General features: G+C 47.0%; 1 protein-coding gene across 3 annotated transcripts; it reads right to left on the bottom strand.

The window, feature by feature from the left end:
- Positions 1-330: 330 nt before the first annotated feature.
- Positions 331-5,381, bottom strand: LOC112891487 (ubiquitin carboxyl-terminal hydrolase MINDY-1-like). 3 transcript variants are annotated; one of them, XM_025958371.1, is made up of 6 exons: positions 5,012-5,381; positions 4,339-4,538; positions 2,728-2,833; positions 1,217-1,335; positions 948-1,054; positions 331-873 (listed from the first exon to the last, which is right to left on the bottom strand). In XM_025958371.1, the coding sequence occupies exons 2-6, from the start codon at positions 4,375-4,377 to the stop codon at positions 696-698; spliced, it is 549 nt and encodes a 182-aa protein (XP_025814156.1). In that variant the 5' UTR covers positions 4,378-4,538; positions 5,012-5,381; the 3' UTR covers positions 331-695. The 3 variants fall into 3 exon arrangements, with proteins under 3 accessions (XP_025814156.1, XP_025814157.1, XP_025814155.1); XM_025958372.1 differs by lacking the exon at positions 2,728-2,833 and having other exon boundaries at positions 5,012-5,378; XM_025958370.1 differs by lacking the exons at positions 2,728-2,833; positions 4,339-4,538; positions 5,012-5,381 and adding an exon at positions 1,432-1,698.
- Between the last annotated feature and the right edge of the window lie 11,422 nt (positions 5,382-16,803).

A 16,803-nucleotide genomic window follows, 5' to 3' on the forward strand; every position in this document is an offset into this window, starting at 1 on the left:
CGATAAAAATACTGGGATCCTATTTAAAAAAACAGCTGCACGTTTACAATCCTGTTTAAAAAAACAGCTGCACGTTTACAATGTCGTTATGGTAGCGCTCTTTCCACATGTCGTTGTCAGGCTCTCTTCAGCCTATCTCTCTCCGTAGGTAGAACTCAAACCATGACACACCACCAAAATATTGAAACACCTGATCCAATCCTAAGCTGAGCTCTTTCACTCACCAGGTCCATTGCCAGCGTTTACAAGAAAACTAAAACGCGCACAACGCAATGTGTCGCGGAAGGACATGAGGCCGTAAGAGAGCAACAGACTCCACCCTGCTCTGCATTATTCATAGACTAAGCTATATTTTTGGGGGCACGCAGCACATGATAACAGAGCAGCTGTACAATGATAGGAATATGAATCCCTTATTCCCTTTGCAAATAGAGATCATAACAAGGCAGATAATTTAAAAATCTTATTGGTGAGTACTGTAGCTAAATTTCAAGTGCATGCAGTGAAATCCAGTAGATTAGTACTTATCAGTTATCACTCTTAAAAAACTTAAGTTAGACAAAAATCAACACATAGTTCAAGAAACAGATGATCATGGATGATTGCCAGATTATCTAAGAACGAAATAACCACAGATATACCTGATGAGGAAAGCAAAAGATGGATATACCTTATTGAATAGGCTTAGCTGATTGCTAATCGTGCAGAGAGAAACAACCACCAAAGGACAAGAGAAAGATCAGAACAGTTATTGGACGTTGTAAATCGAAATTTAGATGGTGCAGTTGAGGGTCCACTATCCATCCATGGTATAGTGGGATATCCAGAAGATCAAACATGGCACGCTCTTGGGTGAACTCAAAGTCATCAATCCTGCAACATATAAACATACATTCACACAAGCACACGACAAATCACCGATCAACAAGCTGAAAACCCTTAAGCACTTCCTGAACATAACAGTCACGTCAATGCTTGTCGTGAGGCACGGGAGAAGGTCGATGGCATCCGCGATGTTCTGCTCCCGGTTGCGGACGTACTCCTCGTCCTTGTCCTACGAATTGCATCCCAAAACCATTATCACGCTGATAAATACCACAGCCCGCAACCTAATTTAATCTAACCTGCACACTGCTGTTGCATCCCAACACAAAACCATTCTCATGTTGATCAACTGAACAGAAACAACCCCCTATAGAGAGAGTTAAAACCGAACCTGTACGGCGCTGTTGGAATCGATGAGGCGTTCGGCGACAAGCGATAGCAACTTCTGCTGCGACACCTCGCTGGCGTCCGGGTTCAGGCTGATCACATTCTTCAGCAGCAGCACGTTACCTGCACAAACGAAAACCGGAGACATAAGTACCGCTGGAAAAGCACTTCGCGTGCGCGGTAAACTCATAGGGGGTTCGGAATCGAGCGGGAGCTCACAGATGGCGAGGAGCGGGCAGGGGCTGTTGTCGTTCTGGTAGACGATGGGCGTGCGGCGTCCGAGGAAGTCGACGGCTCTCGTCTGGTGCATCACCTCCGGCGGCTCGGCGGGCGGCGCGGCCGGCTGGGACTGGGGATCCACCTCCGCCGCGCCCGGCGGGGCCACCGGCGCGGGGAGGTGGGGCAAGGGGTCGGACGACATGGACGAATCTCCCACGCGATCCCCGAGGCGTGGAACTCGCCGGAACCCTAACCCTAGGGCGTCGCCGTGGGAGTCGCCGTCACGGGAGGAGGCGCGCGTGCGATGTCGCCAGGTGGAGCGGCGGCAGGGGCCGCGGGGCGGCGGTGGCGGCCCCCGGTGCGCCGCGGCAGAGGGGCGGCCGCGGGGCCACGGAGCGGCGGGGGCAAAGGCGCGGCCGTGGGGAGCCCCCCGGGGCGACGGCGGGTGGCAGCGCGGGGCGGCGGCGGGGGCCCGCGGGGCCGGCGGAGGGGGGGCCACGCGGGGCGGCAGGGGCCGCGGCGGTGGCGGGGCCCCTGTGGCGGCGGGGGGGGGGGCGCAAGGCGGCGCCGCGGGGCCGGCGGAGGGGGCCGCACGGGATGGCGGGGGCCCCGGGGCGGCGGCGGGGGCCCGCGGGGCCGGCGGAGGGGGGTTGCACGGGGCGGCGGCAGGGGGGCGGCGGCGGTGGCGGCGGGGCGCTGGGCCGGGGGCGGTGGCGGCGAGGCGCGGGGGCGGGAGGCTCGGGTGCGGGGGGAAAGTGTTGTGCGGGCCTGGAACAAGATATCCAAATTCTAATAATTATTAGGGTACCTATATTTTCGTCGGCCAGAGCGAGCCGACAAAATTAGGTATATTTTCATCGATCTATAAAAGGCCGACGAAAATATGCTCTTTCTTTCGTCGGTCCGGGCCTGGCCGACGAAAATATGGACTGTTTTCCGTCGGCCTGCACTAGGCCGACGAAAATAAGTTCAAATTTTGTCGGTTTGTGTTGGCCGATGAAATAAGCTAGTTAATTTCATCAGCTTGTGCTGGACCGACGAAATTGAGCTGCTTTGGTGCAGTGGTAGCTTCCACTATCCAACAATCACCACAAACCTAGCTTTTGTTGCATCGTGAAAAGGATCATTTTAGTTTTTCTAGATTCATAATGTTTGCTAGTTATGCATCTAAATATAATTATATCTATGGATCTAGATAAGTCAAAACGATATTTTAGAATGGAGGGAGTACTATGCACCATGATAGTGTGTCCACGCGTAAGTGAGAGAAAGAGGCCACAGCTAGAATCATGTTACCTAACAACCACCAGCTTTCCATGATCCAGTTTCGAGCATGTGAGTTCAACTTGCCGACCAAACGCTCACTGACCGATTTCAGACTCCATTTTCTTCTGTCTCTAACCTACATAATAGTGACAACTTTAACTTTCATATATTCACTATTCTGTTGATGTTTTTACATTAATCTACCCAGGAGAATGTTGACTTCTTAGGAAATAAATTACTTCTCAATTCTCAAATAAGAAATGCAGGTATGTACTCATTATTGTACAGATACCTCTGGCGATTACTCTCAATGAGCAAGAAGGTTTTGTCAGGATCTGGATATTTATCTTGAAATATCTTGAAATCCTACGATACCATGGAGGCATGGACTACTAAGAAATCCTGTAGGATCATACAGAGGCACGTGATACTATGATACATAACTAATTACATGAATAGTCTCTTAAGTCATCTCTAGGTTTGGTGGAGATCAACAGAGATGACTACTGTACATGCCCTAGCTAACTAGCTTGCCACTTCAACTGAGATAAAGATCGAAACAGCTGAGACTTGCCACTTGAATTGTACCCTGCCACACCACTAAGTACTTCCAATCGGCCTTCCATGTCCCTCCAATCCCAACTTTTCTTCTCAACTGAACTAAAACAGACGCACAGGAGCACACTTACAGAGGAGGCAGAACACAAGTATAGAGAAGTGCAGCCGTTGCTGCTCCTGATAGAGCTTGCCGCCAGTGACAGGGCCTCAGGAACCAGCGAAAATGGTTGTTGGTCTCACATGGCACTCCCTTATGCTGCTAGTATCAGCTGAACACCCCTAGGGATGAGCACGTCAGCAGAAGGGAGGCTTTTGCAACTACAGGCTTCCTGTTTGCTCCCCGGATTTGATCGTGATGCATGTAAAGATATTGCTAGCCATGGTAATTAGTTTCTACTCTTGTGTAGGCACTCAAGGCTGCTAATTGGTGGGCGGCAATACTTGCTGCAGAACAACCATCCTCCAAAACCTCCACAGTGACGGGGTAGCCCTTTACAGGTTTACTGGTTGATTTACTTGTGAGGAAAGAAAGGGGCAAGCCATGGCCCTCATAGTTACCATGAACAGTCAGCTCTACGTCATAAAGTTGTGTGTCATTTTCAAGTCCAGTGGGCTCACAGCCATCACATTCAACCCTTGCATCCAACCTAACAACATCACTGTCTTGTGACTGGCCTTCCATTGTCCCTTCATACAGCGGTGGCAACAAATTCTTACAGCTCTTGTGGCTGCCTTCAGGTATTGGTGTCACAAAGCTTATGTTTTCCATCTTGAAACCCCTATGATCTCGAATACAAGATATGCCCTCTTTACTACAATCAGTAGTTTGGCTCATCGGTTTTGATATCTGATCCTTTATACGTTCTTGGAAAAACATCAGGTCTTCTATGTATGCACAAGATTCATGAGTATTCAACTGACCTAAAAAAAATATACCAGTTGCACGTTTTAGTCTATGCTTCCTATGAAAGTTCATAGAGTGATAAATATCAGATTATGTATACTATCACCCTTTTGCAAGTAAAAACATGCATCAAAATACGAGATTAATGAACGAACACAAAACCTGAAGATTATTATTACCTTCGAGTGGAGAAGGAGACCTTTCGATTTCAAAGGCATGCATAATGGGATTCACTCTGTGAACATATTTCTCTTCAGTGTGCGTCTTCTTTAGCAAGCTAGCTTGAGTGCTTGACCCTTGGCATTTTCTATACATTCATCAAATTGTCCACACCGAAATGGCTTCACATGCTTAAGACTTCTCGAGACTGTACCAATCACTGTGACAAAGCCAAACAGCGTGTGAGATAAACATTTGCATGCTCAGAGAGCTAGAAAGAAGAAAGAAAATATCTCTTATGTAGCATACCTAGAAAAGGTGAGCAAATCTTTGGGAAATCCAAAACAAACAAAATGTAAAATATGCATAAAGCTTGAAGTCTGGAAACCAATTTGGCTTTGTAATCTAGTCTTCAGGAACTTAATTTATGTGCAATAATGATATACACATGAAATAAAACAAATGATATATTTTGAGCAACAGGATCAATTTTATGTTGCTGAACTTCTGAAACTCAACTAAAATGTTGATAATGGGACAAACATTCGAGAAGAAGCAACCAATCTGGGCCATTGACATGGCCTTGATCATTGGCATTCATACATTGATATACCTATGGTACGCAATGGCAATTGATTCTCAGAAACTAATCGACTGCAAATCGAAGTTAAACTGAAATATGCAATTGCATACCTAAGCAGGCAAGCAGCACTGCGCACTGCAGCAGGGGACGTCGGTCTGAGGTCTGAGGGCGCTCAACCGGAATGCGGACTGCCGGATCCAGAGTCCCTGACGGCGGACGCCGACGCCACGACGGTGCCTGCCGGCAGCACCGCACTGCAGTCCGCAGCCAAGCAGCGGAGACGCAGAGCAGTTCAGCAGCAGCAGCAGCAGCCAGCAGCCGGATGAAGATGGAGCGGATCCGCCCGACCACCCTAGCCAGATTCTGGGGGCTGTGGGGTGCCGCCGGGCGCCTAGCCACGGAGCCGCCGCGGCCCTGTGCCGGCCAAGGGATGGAGCCGCGCGCCGCCGCCCGCCGGTATTGGTAGGGGAGCCGGGGGGTTTGGGACTTTGGGTACGGGCCTACGGTGCGGCTGCCGAAGCGGGATGCAACATGCGAGTTAAGGTGGGGCTGGGCCTTCTTCCTTCTATGGGCTGCACATGGGCTTGTACCACCTGGACCCCTTCTTCTCGCACGATTATCTCCTTCTTCTTGATGTGAGTGGTACATTTCTGTAATTCCTTTTGTTTGTGCAATTATTTTTTATAAAAAATGAAATATAAAAAATATCTCTCTTGCAGATGCAGCCTACCATGCCCCAACCAAAATGATGAGGCTAAGAGACAACACATCAAGGACTTGCTTTGTTACGAATTGTTCCTTAATATTTGCACCGAATATGATAGAGACCTCCTTGACAACCATCTTGATGAAATATTTTTTTTATGACTTGGTCCTTGATAAAAAAGATCAAGTTGGGATGAAACTTAAGGATCCCAAGGGGTGCTTTATGATCTAAAGTTAGTTTATGGACAGGAAGTAAACTTTTTTTTTGCTTGCTTGGCATATGGAGGACATTTTTATATTTTAACTGTCGACTAGTGGTGACGGGATTAAATGTCTTGGGTACCTCTAAGCATGGTTCTTAGATATCTAAACGTGGGTCAGCCCATCTCAACCAGATGGCCTGGCCCGGTAAGTGCACAACCAGGATTGGGCCGGATGGCGAGGCAGATCCCGACGGCCCAGCAGCCGGCCGGGTCCGGGACACGTGGCGGTCTCCCAACCCATGACACGATAGAAGAGGTTGGAGGACCAGGCCATCCCCGGAACCGGACCCAGGTCCAAGGTGACCTAGGGAAGGTGTGGAGCTGCATTAAATGCACCAGATTTGACAAGACGTGCATGTGCGCCCCCACCCCCGACAGCCGGGGCAGGGGCACCGCCCACGAACTGGAGGAACAAGGGGCGCCCTCGGTCAGCCAGTTCATCATGACGCTGTGACCGGCACTTACGCAGGCCATGCTCCCTCCACAGAGCGACGGGGCAGCCCGTACCGGGTCACCCTCCGCCGTTAGGCGTAGGGAGAAGGGGTGCGCCGCGCTAGCAGGCCCCACCGCGAACCACGCGGCGAGAAGAGGAGCAGGGCGCCCGACCTCCCAAGCCAGACGAGGGAGGCCTAGCGTGCCAACCAAGTAGGAGGCCCGCCCCTGGTGCATGGATAGGGCCGTGCTGCAAGTACGACGGCGCCATCCCCTGTCGCGAGGAGGGGCGCGTGGACCAAAAAACGTGTCAGGCGGCGCCGCGATCTGGGCGGACAGGTCACGATACGGGAAGCGGCAGAGCACGTTCCACCGCAAGGCCCTCAGACGGACACGTGTAGATCAGCCGACCTCGCTCCGACGGCGTCGGCCCTGGGGCGGGGGACACCTCCTTCTCTCAAGCAATGTAGCCTAGCCCACCACGTATACAAGGCAGAGCTGGGCCTTCTCTTTAGGGACACGCGAAAAACACACACACGCACACTGCTTACAAGCACCTCGTTATAAGCACCCAGCATTCGAACGTGAGAAATACGAAGAACACCATCCCATACTGGACGTAGGGCAATTGCTCAAACCAGTCTAAATCCTTACCTTCGATTGTTAGCCATCGCGCCACGAAGAAGCGCGGCGCTAAATTTACGAGCTAGTGAACGAAACACCGACAAGTGGTACGAGAACATAGTATTAAAGAAACCAATACCAACGAGATGTTATAAATGCTGGACCAAAACAAGTTTACTCACCGCATTCTCGACGGTTCTTCGTTTTTTCCCGTCTGATATGAGTCCTGAAAGCAGTTGACAAGAAAAATATCATTTATTATTATACATCTTTTATAGCGCAAACTAACACCACTTAGTGGTATATAGAGCCCGTTTGGTACAGCTCCAGCCCGCTTCGGCTCCTGCACCGTAGCGTCACTATAGCGGTCACTGGCGGGCAGGAGCCGGAGCGCTCCGGAGAAGCCCAATTTCCGGCTTCAGCGGCTTCAGGTCGTTTCCACGTTCATTTTGAGAAGAGAGAGAAAAATAGCTTAGATGAACAGTAGCGCTACAGCCTGTGTCCTATAGTGAGGAAAATCTGGAACACCTTTTCTTCCTTTGTCCGTTAGCCACTGCGTGTTGGGGGCTAATACATGTACAAATGGGGAATTATGATACGATTTTGAGGTACTTAACAGCATCAAGGCACAGCTTCATACCCCAATCTTCATGAATATTGTTATTCTTCTATGATCGACTATTTGGACGAAAAGAAATGATCTCATTTTTTAAGGTTTTGCCTTCAGCGCTGCAGGGAGTCTTTCAAGAAGGAACTCGCCATGCTTCAGCATCGAGTGAGAACAAAACACAAAATATTGTTGGAAGAATGGATAAGCTCCTTTGGCTAATATTTTTGGTCGCCTGGATTTTTTTCCTTTCATTTTTTTATCCAAAGACTTCTCTGCAAAGAAACACTCTTTTTATTCTTTTAAATATATATAATCAGTAGGGGGCTTGAACCCCTCCTGTACTTTTTAAAAAATAGTAGCGCTATAGTACGCATCAGAGAAGCCGAAGCTGGCCGGAGCTTGCACCAAACGGGCTCGTAGTATAAAGAAGATGTAACTCTTCATTACTAAGACTCTAAGAGTAATTTTGTAATTATTTTTTAGTTATAAATAAAAATGAAGATATGTAATTAGAAAGATAAATGAAATGAATGCTGATATCATTAATATATTTTTCCTATTGTACTCTTATACTACTTATGCTGCTCAAGTAAACTACCTGTGCTACTACTGAAAAGTTCTCCTATAGTATAAGACTCGTATACTACCTATAAAATTAATCTGAACCGTTGGATATTTTTTACTAGTCATTTCCAAACACTAGTATGGACCAGTATTATGTACTATAAAAGATCATCATCATGCTATCAGCACATGGTTGCGCGTATCACCGTATGATAATTTGACTCCAATGTGTTTGGCAAGCCACCGTCTGAAGTTCAGTGGGCAACAACAGATGATTTTGAAACTTGTCTGTATGATAGAGCCCTAACTTTTTGTCCATTGGAGTTTTGATGATTGGCATTACGTGAAAAACTTGTTCGTGGCCACCATATCCTTGACGATGACAAATGCAATTACACCATCCTTGTTCGTGTATAAATTCTAGACAGTAGACACTGTTCCATGTATCTATGGCGAACTAGAAATATCCAATCTGCATGAATTATGTTATACTTATATTTGCAATCAGGAGAGGACTAATAAATATTGTACATATTGTAGTATTAAAACTACAAGCAACTGTTGCTATAGTCAAAGAAATGAACTGATATACAAGGAACAAACAATGCATTCAATGTCAGAAGTACAATTATTTTAGTCTCATCAATAATGTCAAATCTAGAGCCACGAGACTGCGCACTTGGCATACTTACTCTGGATAAGGGATAGAGTATGGCTCATACCTAACTACTTGAATGCGGAAGGAAACTACCCAAATAGTACTTCGGTAGAACTACTGAACTAATGTCGGGTTAGGACTTCTATGTAACCCCGCCCCACAGGCTATATAAAGGCGGGCAAGGACCCCCCAAAGCAATCAACCCTAAACAGGATGCAGGGTATTATGCTCGTTGCGGCCCGAACCTGTCTAAAGTTTCGTGTTTCTTGCACCTTCAAGTTCCTGATCTCGGTGACACCCTACCTACAACCAATGTTGCCGTAAACGGTCATGTAGCCCGTGTACACGACGTGTACACATTACTCGACAAGCTACCGTGCAATTTAGAGTCTAAATGGTGATTACACGGTCCAACCATTTACACGTAAAAAATAGGGCTACACGGTGTAAAATACGGCAACTACACGGTTTTACACGACGAGTAGACCATTTAAAACTACTTTTACGCTATAGAGAATTATCAACTATGCCTTATGTTTTAAATGGTATTATATTTGTTATTTGTAAATTGTGATTTATCACGTAAAATAAGAATGATCAATTGATAAGAGCATATGATTATATATGAATCATCTATATTTGGTCAATTTAACAGTTAAGCTTGGTAATCTGTAATGTTTGGTTGATAAAATATTAGATTTTCTAAATTTCACTTGCATAAATATATGAATTTTATTCCTACCGTACAAACCGTGTAGCCTGTGTACATACCGTTTACATGACGTGTACACGGCCTACTCGCTACTCGAGGGGTGACCGAACCACCACCATTTAGCGTTTAGGTGAACACTGCCTACAACCTACCACCTCGGGGTATCCCTCGGTAGGCTTGGCGGTAAAACACCGACAACTGGTGTGCCAGATAGGGGTGTTCATCGAAGATCTACTGATGAACTCGATGGCATCGTTCAACTTCACCAGCGTCGTGCTCGACGAGAGCACGACTTTCATCTTCGGCTCCTGGGTCTGCATCGCCGACGGTTCAGGTGGTTTCAACAACCACCTGACCGACACCACGGAGCCAGAGGCATCCGCGGCAAACCGACGTAGCGATCTCAACGAGTTCATCGACAATCTCAAAGAGATGCTGCTCCCTGACCTAGCCAGGGAGATCGAGGAAGAGTCCATTTTCGATGCGATTTCTACTCATGCTGCACCAGACTCCTTCGAATGAGATCCAATCCGATCTGAGGAGGACCGTACCCGATTCCCATTCGGGTTATGTAATGCGACAACCGTCTACCAGGAGGCCATACGGTTCGAGCCCCTCTCCGCATTGGAGGAGGAGTTGGACCGCCTACTCAAGATCGGAGAAGGAGAAGCCACCGCTTGTTGGGAGGCTCCCATCTTCGACAAGTACTCAGATTCAGATGATGACTCCGAACCCTCTTCGGGTACTCATCTGGGTCTGACGATCACATCAACGCCATAGGACCGGTTCGTGTATTGGAAGGGCATAAAGCCCGCCGAGCTACTCCACTACTGCACCCGCCTTGTGGCCTACATCCAAGATCTGCCTTATTAGAAAGGCAAACCCCTCTCTCCCATCATGGAGGAAGGAGAAGGCAACACCGTACTGGTCGACTACAGCTCCAACTTTGAGGAGTGCTTGCCGGAACACCACATCTACATTGCCACTAGTGCAGACAAGGATGAACTCGGAAGCTAGTACGACAACGAGCTAGAAGCGGATATCTCTGCAGACGAGCTCATGACAGATGCCCCACAAGATGAAGACTAGGAGCACAGAAGGATACGAAAGGCGAATAATGCTAAGCGCGCCAAACGCAGGTGGAACGCTGCAAAACCACGCACGAGATCTTTCCCTACGCAACCTCCATGGTGTGTTCGCTGCAGCAGACGACCACGAGTACGCTACCCCAATAGCGAACATCGCTGAAGCGGCGATACTACTCCAGCGACTACCCTAGAACCCGGAGACCGAAAGGGTGATGCAGCTGGCTCAAAGAGCACTCATCCGGCTGTTCCAGTGGGACCCTATTCCTTCGGTCCACCAAAGCCGCTCGAGAACGTCCAGCGTCGCTCCCCATGCTAGTCACACACCGAATGGAAGATCCAATCCCAGAACGGACAACAACCGCCGGGACGGGCAAGACCAATAGGGCAGCCAAGGCCACCAAGAGGTCTAGCAGTCCGCGGGCGGCCGAGGCGACCAAGAAGTCCATCAGCCTCCACGCGAGCAAGGCAACCAACAAATTGGGAGGCCTCAAGGTGGAGGAAAACCCTCGGGAGACCACGGCCACCGCAGGAACCTTCGTGAGATGCACACTCACAACTTAAGAGAAGTCATCAACGAAGGCCGCGACGCTCAGGACATCATCAACTCAAGACGTCGGGAGCGTGGTGATGGATTTTGCGACATCGATGATAGTGATCGCTTCCCAACGTTCACCCGCAACAGCACCTGCCGCGACTACCCGAGAGAGTTCAAGCCGGTCGGCATCACCAAGTACGACGGCAAGCAAGACCCACGACAATAGCTATGCTGCTACTCTACAGCCATTGAAGTGTCAGGCGGCTCCAACACCACCAAAGCTATCTACTTCCCGATGGTGTTGGAGTTCACACCCCTCACATGGCTCGAAAGCCTCAAGCCAAACTCCATCAACTCCTAGGAGGACCTGAAGCGGGTCTTCATCGACAACTTCCAGGGCTCCATGCTTCGAGCAGGTACTCATCATGACTTGTCTCAATGCAAGCAGGAGCAAAACAAGACCTTGAGGTCCTACACCGGTGCTTCTTCGACACTCGCGCCACCATCACCAACATCTCCGATGAGGATGTCATCGACTGCTTCCAGAATAGCTTCGCCGAGTGACACCTCTACCGTGACTTTGGTCGCAACCGCCCCACGACCGTCGTAGAGCTCCGTGACATGATGCAGCAATGGGCCGACCAGGTGGACCAAGAACGCAGCCGCTACCCCAGCACGACAACGATAGAGGGGGCAAGCGCAACAATGATCATCGCTCCGACAACAAAAGCTAGTGGGACTACTTGGGATCTTCCCGAAAGCGCAAGCCAGACTATACTATCGTGGCTGTCGAGCACAACCCGCACGGCAAGAAGTCGAGGAACTAGAAGGAGCAGTTCAACAAGCTCCTGCACAAACAATACCCTATGCACCCAAAGTCCAAGCATACACTTTTCGAGTGTACGAGCCTCCGTGAGTCCTTGAACGCGCCACCACTCGACAAGGACGTGAAGAAGAAGGACAAGGAGGATGATGAGGGAGACCAGTCGGATCCATAGGGTTTTCAACACCCGTCAAACATAGTCAACGTCATCTTCGGCAGCGACTCTGGCTTCCCCATCAAACAGGCCCAGAAGCTCAAACTTCATGAAATCTTGGCCATCGAGCCAGCCATGCAGCAACCTCTAAGATACACCGACAAATGACAACCAAGATCTCAAATGATTAATCACAAAATACCAAATATTACAAGAACTACACCTTGATTCTATATAAATGACAATATAATCAGCACTGGAATATTAGAATCAAGAAATTGTAAGTACTCGAGCAATTTAAAGATTTAGTATAGCTAACTGACCACAATGAACCACAATTGTAAGTATTTAGAAACATCAAAGGTAAAAATAAGAAAAGCATATCTTGAAGGAAATGGCATCGTCTACTACTGGCAAGACTATAGACACCTACATGTCTAAAATAACAGCATAAACATCGCAACATTTTGCAACAAAATCAACTAGATCATAACAGCATAAACAGCGCAACATTTTGCAGCAAATTCAATTAGATCAGAACATCATTGTGACATCTATATCATTTGAGAGTGGCACAGAACACATAGACAATTTTTTTTTAAGGGCAAACTGTGGAGGAGTTCCCCACAGCACTTCGATTTCTATTTATATAAAAGGAGAGACAGAGAGGTATGTACAGAAATCCTTAACATAGATAGATCTTACCCAAACTTTTTTTACTTTTTTTTTGTTTGTTTTAAGCAAATTTGACTAAACAGCGCAACATTTTGCAGCAAATTCAACTAGACCAGGAGAACATTGAGACATTTATATCATCCGAGAGTAACATAGATCACAGAGGCAGAAACATATCGATTTGACTAAACAGCACAACATTCACAGAGGCAGAATAGCATTGAGACATCTATATCATCCGAGAGTGACATAGAACAGAGGCAAACATATCAATTTTGAGCTATCCGTACACCTTAAAACTAGAGAGGTGCTAAAACTATGTTATACACGCTGATCTCAGCCACACAAAAGTCCAAAATGTGAAAGCAAAGTGTCGCAGCGTACTTTCATATCCTAACGAAGAAGATGCTAAGCTCCGGACCGTTGTTACCATCAGGGTTGAGCATGTAGAACGACTCATCCCGAGAGCCAACCACTCATTCGAAGTGCGCGAGCATGTACGCCAGGTCGCCGGCCTTCTGCCCCTCCGACTCTGTTCCAGCGCCAATCACATCAGCCGGCAGGACGCCGGCCCCTGCCAACACGGTGGCACGGTACGCAGGAGCGGCATGAACGCTGGTATTTCTTAGCATCATCACTAGCATTATTAATTCTTGGCAATGACCTTAAAAGTGCATGTGGTATTTCTTGCATCATAGATAAATCCGCAAGCGCACAGAATAATGTTCTAGCATTTTATCAATGAGTAATCTCGGATGTCGTATTTATAGTTCCGTAGGGAAGGCGGTGGTTTAAAGAATTATCAAGTTCAAGAGAATATCCTGATTAAATGTTCAAAGTCTGAGCAGAGATAATTGATAATACAGTTGAGAGGTAGTGCGACACAAGATAGATCAAACTCAGATAAAGATAACTAGGATTAAAGAGAGATAAAGGAGCATTCAAGGGCATATAAAGATTTATTCCTTTAGGATCGATAGCCCCTTGGATTTTTTATGCTTTTTGTACTTTTCTTTTTCTTAGCTGAAGGTGTTTTGGCCTCACATCCTTAGGATCGATAGCCCCTTGGCTTTCTTTCGAGTTCATAAGCCTCTTAGCTCCTCGAAGCTTATTCCTTTTTTTGCCATGCACGATGATGTGTTCATGCAATGAGATGATTTTATGTAAGCTTTTGATGCATATGAATGGAGATGGATGCATTTGCAGGGATATAGCAAGGTTTGCCAATTACAGATCCTTGAAGCTGATAAGGACCGAAGGTCAAGATAGTGCTCTTGAATACTAGAGCGGATGAATTGCCATTGTTAAGATGTAATCCAACTGTTGATGAATATCATTATAATGGAAGTCAATGACTGATCAACGCCTCCAATAGCTAGTAAGAGTCGGAGGTCAATAAGAGATATCTCTTGATGAGAACCCATATACTGTGAAAACCGATGTGTCAAGCACTTAGGTTTGGGATGAAAACCAATATTCCTGCGAAATGAATGCGAAGGCCTAGCATAAAGGGGTTAGTCTAAGGCGGAGAAGGAGTGCTTGCCTTGAAGAAAACCAGCATGTTAGTGAAGGCAAATTTTTCTTTGGCTGAGTGTTTTAGGTGAAGTCTGGATTTGAAGTCATAAGGTGTTTTGGCTTCAAGACCTTTAGGTCTGGAAGCCCCTTGCCATTCAAATGCTTATTGCACGTTCAGATAAGTATGCAAAGTTTGCGAAGGCATGCGAACTTTCCTAACTTACACAACTGGAGCATTCAAGATGTGATGTTCGATATTTGCAACTTTTCGTTGCTTCGACCCAAGATAAGTTGAAACACTTAGATAAAAGCAGTTAAACATCGCAAGATAGATAAGCATCTTTAGGTGTGGTACCTTCGGGATGTTTTGCTTGAAGTTCTCTAGCACATTCTTTGCTTGTAGAGGTTCTTAAATTAAAGAAAGAGCGATCTAAGATTAGTAAAGAATGCTTGTAAATGACTTGGTCCCTCAATTGGTCCCTCAAGGACCTTCTAAGCCAAATTTCCAAAATATATTCTTTACTTCTAAAGGTTGCTTGTTTGGAGAGAACATGATCTAAGGTGAGCAACAATCGCCCTATAAATGACTTGGTTCATCGAGGACCTTCGAACTTCAATTTTTGAAATATATTCTTTTCTTCTGAAGGTTCTTTGCTTAAAGAGAGCCCGCATTTATGACTAAGGAAAGCCAATTAAGTCAGGGATTTTCATCCCAACCTTCTCTAGAGGTTAATAAAAGCCATAACCTTCTCTAATGGTTAATAGAGATTTGAAAACCAATATGGTGATAACCTTCGTCATAATCTTCTTCAAAAGCTCTGACCTTCTCTATGTCAATAAATGTAGAAAACCAATAAATTCATAACCTTCTCTAAAAACTCGGATCTTCTCAAGGTAGGTAGAAAACCAACAGAATCATAACCTTCTCCAAAAAGCCAAGTATGATAACTCTGCATTTTTAGAAGAGAAATTATCCTCAAGAGAGGGGTCAGTGAGTTAATTTCACTATGTAGAACAAACTTAGTTGGAAAACTATAAACTTAGAGAACTTAAAACATGCCAATACAATAGCAGATAAATAATAAGTGAAGTTGTTTAAAGGATACACTCTGCAAATATAGAGGTTAGCGAGAAAATTTTAATAAATAAGATGAAAATGGACTTTAAAGTTTTTTTTTATCATATTAGTGATAAAGAATCAGCAAGCTGATGACCTTTGCCATGGCCTCTGAAAATTATAACCTTCTCCGGAGGTAGACGTAATATCAAGAAGGCAATGACCTTCCATATAACCTTCATGATTAGTATTGCTGAGAAATAAAGCCAAAGCACTTTGAGGATCGAAGGTGTTGCATATGATTGGTAAAGTATATTGTCCGGTCATACCAGCTTCGATGGTTTGTTTGATGATAAAAATTATCATCGCGAAGAGATGGGAAAGGTGCACCGTATGTAGAAATTGAGCAGCTTCGATCGCTAGCTTCGCTTGCCGAAGGTTGCTGCCTTGCTTTTGTTTTTGCGGCCGTGGCTTCTTGCATAGCTTCCACATGAACGATCGAAGGTGTTACTGAAAAGCTCGTGGCCTGCATCCTTGCCTAAAAGCTTCGCATGAGAAACCAGGTTAGCTAATAAATTAATCTAGATAGCTAATCGAGGTGGCGGGTGGACGGATGTCCTTCGCTGGCGAGCGGTGTCATCTGGTCACGTCGGCTGCGAGCGGAGGTATCGAAGGTGACGTGGTGATGATATTGATGCCTGCAATCTTGCCTGGCACCTTCGATTCATGAATTTTTTGTCCAGAATCCACAGCTTAAGCAGATGATATAGCCCTGCAATAGGCGCGCGTAGACTCAAGATATCTTGTGCTCTTGACCTTCGACCAAGATTTGCAGGAAAAAGTGCTCGCTGAATCCATGAGCACGACAGCGAAGCTCAGAATATTTTCCCGCTCGAAGGTCATTGGGCGATTGAGCCTGCTTCTCTGATTGGTCCTGCAAAGAGCAAAAATAGAGCTGTTGCTCGCTCGTTAGTGCAGCGTGGTATAGTGGATAGGATCGAAGCTTCAGCAAAAATAGGTACTGCTCGTTAGAAACTGCTGCGCATGTGATTGGTAGCTTGATGCTTGCAATTTGCAAATGACAGTGAGAATGCGCCCCATCGGAACCAGTCCGCTGCCGTCGAGGCTCGCCGCTCGCGGCAGCGCCTCCAGTCTCCCTTCCTAGTTAGCTTGTTGTAGTTGCCTTGCCGGACAGCTTGCGACCGGCAGGAGGCAGCCATGCTCCGGCGCTGCTGTCCCATGCTCCATGTGGCCTTAACCTTCGATTGTGATTTGCAGGAAGAACTGCTCGTTGCTTCTCTGAGGCTTTGCGCCGCTCTTGTTCGGAGGTGCTGGACGTCATGTCGATCTGCAGCTTGGAAGCTTCGGGTGGTTGACGCCTTGCTGCTTGCTCGGCGGCTTTGCTCGACGTCGCCGACGGACGAACGTGGCAGCTTCGCTGCTCGGGCCTTCACGGCCACCAACACCTTTGGCCCTTTGCCAACCGA

This window comes from Panicum hallii, chromosome 5 (assembly GCF_002211085.1).
Source record: "Panicum hallii strain FIL2 chromosome 5, PHallii_v3.1, whole genome shotgun sequence".
Lineage (NCBI taxonomy): Eukaryota > Viridiplantae > Streptophyta > Magnoliopsida > Poales > Poaceae > Panicum > Panicum hallii.

What these genes read in the sequence shown, in the direction of transcription:
- LOC112891487 (XM_025958370.1), bottom strand. Translation starts at nt 1,633, where the DNA reads ATGTCGTCCGACCCCTTGCCCCACCTCCCCGCGCCGGTGGCCCCGCCG. An exon ending in CTGCCCGCTCCTCGCCATCT is followed by an intron (nt 1,336 to 1,431) that starts GTGAGCTCCCGC and finishes TCGTTTGTGCAG; the next exon opens with GTAACGTGCTGCTGCTGAAG. An exon ending in ATTCCAACAGCGCCGTACAG is followed by an intron (nt 1,055 to 1,216) that starts GTTCGGTTTTAA and finishes TGCAATTCGTAG; the next exon opens with GACAAGGACGAGGAGTACGT.